General features: G+C 41.9%; 1 protein-coding gene and 1 non-coding gene across 5 annotated transcripts; one reads left to right on the top strand and one right to left on the bottom strand.

Annotated features, from left to right (window-relative positions):
* Positions 1–529: 529 nt before the first annotated feature.
* Positions 530–6,114, bottom strand: LOC125531508 (uncharacterized). Of its 4 annotated transcripts, XM_087546721.1 has the most exons (3): positions 2,821–6,114; positions 2,126–2,245; positions 530–1,618 (listed from the first exon to the last, which is right to left on the bottom strand). In XM_087546721.1, the coding sequence occupies exon 1, from the start codon at positions 3,572–3,574 to the stop codon at positions 2,942–2,944; it is 633 nt and encodes a 210-aa protein (XP_087402847.1). In that variant the 5' UTR covers positions 3,575–6,114; the 3' UTR covers positions 530–1,618; positions 2,126–2,245; positions 2,821–2,941. The 4 variants fall into 4 exon arrangements, with proteins under 4 accessions (XP_087402847.1, XP_087402843.1, XP_087402846.1 ...); XM_087546717.1 differs by having other exon boundaries at positions 530–2,245; XM_087546720.1 differs by having other exon boundaries at positions 2,126–6,113.
* On the top strand, positions 3,906–4,009 carry LOC125531509 (small nucleolar RNA R71). The gene has a single exon (XR_007293284.1). It is a non-coding gene; the product is annotated as a small nucleolar RNA R71 (small nucleolar RNA).
* Positions 6,115–7,476: the final 1,362 nt, after the last annotated feature.

The following is a 7,476-nucleotide window of genomic DNA, read 5'->3' as shown; positions in this document are numbered from 1 at the left end:
TGTGGTACTCCCGTTGTTTCTTTTTGCTCCACATATAAGATTTGGTCAGTCAAACTACACAAAGTTTAACCAAATTTATATAAAAAAATATTAACATCTACAATACTAATCAATTGTAAGTACAGTGGGGTTTTACGCCCAAACTGCAAGTGTCGTGTTCTCTACAGGGACTAGGCGATCAGCGGCTATACGCGACTCAAGCTAGGTAAGACAATTCAAGTGATGATGCAGGGAAATAAACCTATACTATCTCAGATTATCACCAAAGAAAATGCCGATAAGAAAAAGTAAATTCAGATTTTACTAAGTTACTTTTTGGTATTTTCGTAATGCTTGAGAAGTTAAAATACTAATACGAGCATACATCAATGACAAGAGAAGATAAAGGACATGAACATAACATGACAAGGACACGCATATAACTATCAAACATGAACAGAGGGAAGAACCAAGCTTGTAGGACAGAATATATGCATCACATCACAAACAACACAGACATATATGTATATATCACAGGACACCACATACATATGAAGATTGCTATTTCACTAAACAGAGTATGACAGGTCAACTAGTTAGGACATACTAATCAAGCATTTATATTAATACTTCTCAAAGTGATAAGGTATCAACTAGTTAGGACATACTAATCAAGCATTTATATTGAACTTCGAAACTGAACCAAACAGTAGGATATTACACTTATCAAAACTGAACATTACATAGTACTGATTATTACACTTCTGAAGGTTACAGAAATTTGAGAGAGAGAGAGTAGCAAGGTTGGGAAAGGAGCAGCGGTAGGGGTGTGAGGAGAGAAGCAGCAGAAGTTTTCTGGTTCAGAAAAGAAGACAACAGCAAGAGGCGTGTGCAAGAAGAGAGCAGCAGAAGCAAGTTGAGGACAGCAGCAGCAAGGCAGAGAAAAGAGAGAGCAGCAACAGAAGGTTCCTGGGAGAGGGAGCAGCAACAGATCACGGGAAAAGGAGTAGCAGGAGGAGTGGAGATCAGCAAGGGGGCGAAGTAGGATAAGAGCAACAGTAAAGGAATTGAAGGAGGAGAAGAGAGGTGGAGGAGCAGCAAGGGGAAGAAGAAGGGCAGCAGCGAGGCAGGGGAAGGAGGCAGCGGCAGAAGGCAAGGTCGCGCGGGGCACCAGACCCCTGGTCTGGTAGGGCGCACGAGCGATGATGGTGAAGGGGTGGCGCTGATGGATGGTGCAGCGGCGCGAGGTGGTGATGGAGTGGATGGATGGTGGTGTATGGAGGTGCTGGTGGACGGAGGGCGTGGTGGAGCGGTGGCGCGCCGCCACGCCAGCCTGGCCGTGGCGACGGCCAGAGGTGGAGAAGAAGGTTGGGGGAGAGGGAGATGGAGATGCCAAGCTCGATTTGGGAATGGATGCATCTAGGGATTTTGATCCCCATCTGATCTGCCACTTTTATGATTTGGCCCTCCTCTTCTATTCATTTCTTCCCAAGAAGATCCCCTTCTTCTTTTAGTTTGCTCCCCTAGATACTTCTTTTCTTCTCACTAAAGTCCTTGACGTATTTCTTTCATGCCCTTCTCTCTTCTGGTTAGCCATATATTCGGAATCTTGACGATTATAGTGCCTTTGCGCACTTTTCTGCAAAAGAAACAAGTGACAAGTAAATGAATCCTTTATATGATTCTCATTAAAATATGCAGTAATTCATAGCAAGAATTGATTGTCAGATCACAATAGATGCTATATTTGGGTGTCAAATTATATATATGAAATGTGCTTATCAAGTTCCCCCACACTTAAATCTTTGCTTGTCCTCAAGCAATGGCAAATGACAGGAGCAAGAATGTGAACCGTGAGCTGACTAGAGAATGCCAAGTGAAGTAGATCTCCAAACAATGCATGCTTTGGACTTAGCTAGTGAAAATCAATGGTTAGGAGTGCTTCAAAGCGGTAGGACACTAGTAGACTTGACCATTTTAAACTTTTACAATGATAAAAGAGGATCAACAAGTTTAAGTGATGACTGTGCCAAATGGTTCCTAAAGAGAGCATGATCCCGAGAACAAAAAGAACTGGAATTAAATCTTGTGATCAAATCACTTATTTACAGAGATAAAGCAATGATTATATTATTATTAGTCTCACCATAGGAACATACCACCGATCCCGAGAACATGATATACACCCGGCTCGACCAATTATTAGTTTTTTTTTGTTTGCCTCCCCAAAGGAACATACCACCGATCCCGAGAACATGGTATACACCTAGTTCGACAATTACATTTTTTTAACATAATTAACTCCTATCCGATCCAACCAGATTTCACAAGCCACCGATCCAGGGAACATGACATGCTACTGTTAGGTAAGATCAGATAATTATTCATTATAATATATACTTTTTTTGAACAAAAACAAGAATCATCACTCAACCATGTCTGGTTCACATACTACCGATCGAGGGAACATAGCATGCTAATCCATAGTGGTTAGGTGATTGCTCTCAATGGGAACACACTTAGCACAAGTTCAGCATCTAAACATGGTGATCTAGGTGTATCATAGTAAATGCAGAAAATGATGAAGTTTTCTAGTGTACTAGGGATTTGAGCACTCAAAACTAATAGTTCTCACTAATTTCAGCAAAGCAATCATTGTATAGATCACTAGTTTATAAGGCATTCAGAAATCAGTTCACATATTCACATCAAGCACCATATGTCAAAGGTAAAATTCAATGGGACAACATTTAAGAAATGGCTCAAGCAACCCAAATATCAAATGATTTCAGCATGTATCAATGGATGATATATTAAGATTGGGGTCATGAAGCAGCTCACCGGGCTTTGATGTGGCACTCGCTCGACACCCTCTAAACTGCAGCTCTTCTCTTTTTGCTTCTCTATCCTCATGCCTGCTCCATCTTCACTCTTCTTCACGTGTGCCCATTGCTTCTCCTCATCACCATGCCGTGAATCCACCAGGATCCCATGGGATGTCATCTCGAACTTGGTCAGCTCGCAATGAATGGTATACAAGCGTAAACCTGAAAGAAAACTCAACAAACAAGCCAATACAAGTGATAGGGACAATGCCCTCTAAGTCATCAATAGAGTATCCTATCACATAAGCATATCTATTGAGCATATGATAAATAGATATCATCAACAAATTGCATGGTGCATAGGCAGTATCCATGATATGGCATATCTTTTTGAGAAAGTAGCGATCATACCTGAGATAGTTAGGAAGAAGCTTCAGGACTACCTCAATTGAAGATACCAAGTGAGGTGTGGTAGTAGAAATTTCCACCGGACTCGTGGCAACAAGTGAAATAGTGGAGCTTGGCTCCTTGACATCTGAATCCACCTCACCATAATCAACCATGAAGCTCTCCATCTCAGGCTCAAGTGTTGAGGAATCAATGCGGCTAACATCATCGAAGGCGAACTTTTCCATATCTGGCTCTAGCAGCACATGATCAATATCAACTAAAGGTTTCTCCTCAATATCAAAAGTAACTAACTGTAGCTCTGATTCATCCACCGAAGAATCATCACAATGCAAAACTGAATCTAGAATGCTAGTATCCATATGATCTGAAGTGTGTGTGTCAACTAGGATGGTGTCATCATCATCAAAGATAATCCATGAAAGCTCAATCTTGTCACACGGAGAAACTGGTTCCGGCTTTTGTGTAAGAGATTCTTGCTGAGATGAAGTGATTTGTTGCAAGCAAACCAATGAATCAGACGTGGGCTTCTTATTCTACCACTGAAGTTGGTGGAAAGCTATGCTCTCAATCATCAGAAAATCATCATCAAGTGTCTTGTTTGTAATAGCTCCACCCGCTGCCATATCAATGTAATTGCGAGTGTCCGAAGTCAATCCTCTATAGAATATCTGCAGCTCTAACCATCTCTCGATCCCATGATTAGGACATCTCCTGAACAAGGCATTGTACCTCTCCCAAGCATCATACAAACTCTCGCCTTCACGCTGAACAAAGTTGAAGATATCATCTCGAATCACGGACTGCTTGTGTAGTGGGAAATATTTATCCAAGAATGCTTGTGATATCTCAATCCAACTGTATGACCTTGATGGCAAGGATCGGTACCAAGCACGAGCATCATCACAGAGAGAGAATGTAAACAACCTGCACATGATTGCATCTTGAGGAACTCCGTGGTACTTGACTGTATCTGAATACTCCATGACTCGGTGTAAGTGCTCATAGGGATCCTCAGTAGGCCGTCCTCCAAACTGACATTGTTGAACCAAAGCAATAAGACTAGGTTTCAGCTTGAAGTTCTCTGCCTCAATAGTTGGCCAAACTGGTCCTGTGATATAGCATTGACTTTTGGGCATCCAAAGATCACGAAGCAATGCCATATTAACCGAGTGTAACTATAGAACAACCTGCAAAGATTTATGATTTCCTACACACGCTCATAAACAGCACTAGTCAGAAGATTAGTATCATCATAAGCCGAAGCAACACCAAGGAAAAAAAGAAACACCGAAAAAGAAATACAGAGTGAATTAAACGATGAAATAAACTAAACCTAGTCTATAGCCTAACACAGTCGCTCGACGCTAGTCCCCGGCAACGGCGCCAAAATGATCAATTGTAAGTACAGTGGGGTTTTACGCCCAAAGTGCAAGTGTCGTGTTCTCCATAGGGACTAGGCAATCAGCGGCTACGCGCGACGAAAGCTAGGTAAGACAATTGAAGTGATGATGCAGGGAAATAAACCTATACTATCTCAGATTATCGCCAAAGAAAATGCCGATAAGAAAAAGTAAATTCAGATTTTACTAAGTTACTTCTTGGTATTTTCGTAATGCTTGAGAAGTTAAAATACTAATATGAGCATACATCAATGACAAGAGAAGATAAAGGACATGAACATAACATGACAAGGACACGCATATAACTATCAAACATGAACAGAGGGATGAAGCAAGCTTGTAGGACAGAATATATGCATCACATCACAAACAACACAGACATATATGTATATATCACAGGACACCACATACATATGAAGATTGCTATTTCACTAAACAGAGTATGACAGGTCAAATACTTCTCAAAGTGATAAGGTATCAACTAGTTAGGACATACTAATCAAGCATTTATATTGAACTTTGAAACTGAACCAAACAGTAGGATATTACACTTATCAAAACTGAACATTACATAGTACTGATTATTACACTTCTGAAGGTTACAGAAATTTGAGAGAGAGAGAGCAGCAAGGTTGGGAAAGGAGCAGCAGTAGGGGGCGTGAGGAGAGAAGCAGCAGCAGTTTTCTGGTTCAGAAAAGAAGACAGCAGCAAGAGGCGTGGGCAAGAAGAGAGCAGCAGAAGCAAGTTGAGGACAGCAGCAGCAAGGCAGAGAAAAGAGAGAGCAGCAACAGAAGGTTCGTGGGAGAGGGAGCAGCAACAGATCACGGGAAAAGGAGTAGCAGGAGGAGTGGAGATCAGCAAGGGGGCGCAGTAGGAGACGAGCAGCAGCAAAGGGATTGAAGGAGGAGAAGAGAGGTGGAGGAGCAGCGAGGGGAAGAAGAAGGGTAGCAGCGAAGCAGGGGAAGAAGAAGGAAGCAGCAGAAGGCAAGGTCGCGCGGGGCACCAGACCCCTGGTCTGGTAGGGCGCGCGAGCAATGATGGTGAAGGGGTGGCGCTGATGGATGGTGCAGCGGCGCGAGGTAGTGATGGAGTGGATGGGTGGTGGTGTATGGAGGTGCTGGTGGACGGAGGGCGCGGTGGCGCGCCGCCACGCCGGCCTGGCCACGGCGACGGCCAGAGGTGGAGAAGAAGGTTGGGGGAGAGGGAGATGGAGATGCCAGGCTCGATTTGGGAATGGATGCATCTAGGGATTTTGATCCCCATCTGATCTGCCACTTTTATGATTTGGCCCTCCTCTTCTATTCATTTCTTCCCAAGAAGATCCCCTTCTTCTTTTAGTTTGCTCCCCCGGATACTTCTTTTCTTCTCACTGAAGTCCTTGACGTATTTCTTTCATGCCCTTCTCTCTTCTGGTTAGCCATATATTCAGAATCTTTACGATTATAGTGCCTTTGCGCACTTTTCTGCAAAAGAAACAAGTGACAAGTAAATGAACCCTTTATATGATTCTCATTAAAATATGCGGTAATTCATAGCAAGAATTGATTGTCAGATCACAACAGATGCTATATTTGGGTGTCAAATTATATATATATGAAATGTGCTTATCAAATACTAAAACTATATAATATGAAAATACGTTTCATGGTGCACCTGATAATATTGATGTCATATTGTGAATGTTTATATTTTTTCAATATAAAGTTAGTCAAACTCTACAAAGCTTGACTTTGACCAAACCCTATATGCGGACTAAAAAGAAATGGAGGGAGTACAGTACCAAGTTGTTACCTAGCTCCAAGTGTGGTGGTTTTGGGTACGATACCGCCCTTTTCCTTTTCAAGTAGTGAAGCATAACACTTGATTAAGTAGCCGGATGGTGTGCTAAATGTAGGTGTCCGACTGTTTGAAAGAATAATTGAGGTGTGCCCGGTCCGTGCCCGCATTTAGGGGTCCAACTTACCATGTTCCGGCAGTAGTAACTAGAGTATACTAGTCCCTGCGTACTCCCTCTGTTTTTATTTACTCCGCATTTTAGTTTTGCTCAAAGTCCAACTTTGTAGACTTTGACAAATTTCATAGTAGAAATAGTAACATATACAATAACAAATCAATACCATTAGATTCATTATTGAATATACTTTCACATCATATATATTTGCTATTGTAAATGTTCATATTTCTACTCTTACTAGCAAGATGCCTGTGCGTTGCACGTAACATCAAGATGCATTTGTATGACTAGTTTATGTGCTATTGTAAATGTTCATATTTCTACTCTTACTAGCTAGGATTAACGAGGGAAGGCCTTATTTGCAATTGTGGAGAGGTGTGTGGGTACATTTTTGCAAAATTGCCATAGTTTCCTTCCTATCCGTCACATATAAATCGAAGGGCCTATATTGTAGGATGGCCGACACACCATCATCACCAACTCTGTTTTTTATAAGAGTCCGTCTGAATTATATCTGACGGATAGGAAGGAAACTATGGCAATTTTGCAAAAAGATACCCACACCCCTCTCCACATTTGCAAATAAGGCCTTCCCTCATTCATCCTTTTCTCCCACAAGATAAACTACTTATACAAATGCATCTTGATGTTCCGTGCAACACACGGGCATCTTGCTAGTGTACATAAAAAGCAGAGTTGGTGATGATGGTGTGCCTGCCATCCTGCAATATAGGCCATCCGATCTATATCTAATGGATAGGAAGGAAACTATGACAATTTACCCGCACTCCTATCTACATTTGCAGATAAGGCCTTCCCTCGCTCATCCTTTTCTCCCACAAGATCTTGATGTTCCATGCAATGCACGGGCATCTTGCTAGTTTTCTATAAACTAGGTCAAATTTTA

This window comes from Triticum urartu, chromosome 3A (assembly GCF_056163025.1).
Source record: "Triticum urartu cultivar PI428250 chromosome 3A, HENAU_Tu73, whole genome shotgun sequence".
Taxonomy (NCBI): Eukaryota; Viridiplantae; Streptophyta; class Magnoliopsida; order Poales; family Poaceae; genus Triticum; species Triticum urartu.
This window is presented reverse-complemented; position numbering and strand designations above follow the sequence as displayed.

Coding starts and splice junctions, on each gene's coding strand:
- LOC125531508 (XM_087546717.1), bottom strand. CDS start 3,574: ATGGATACTAGCATTCTAGATTCAGTTTTGCATTGTGATGATTCTTCG.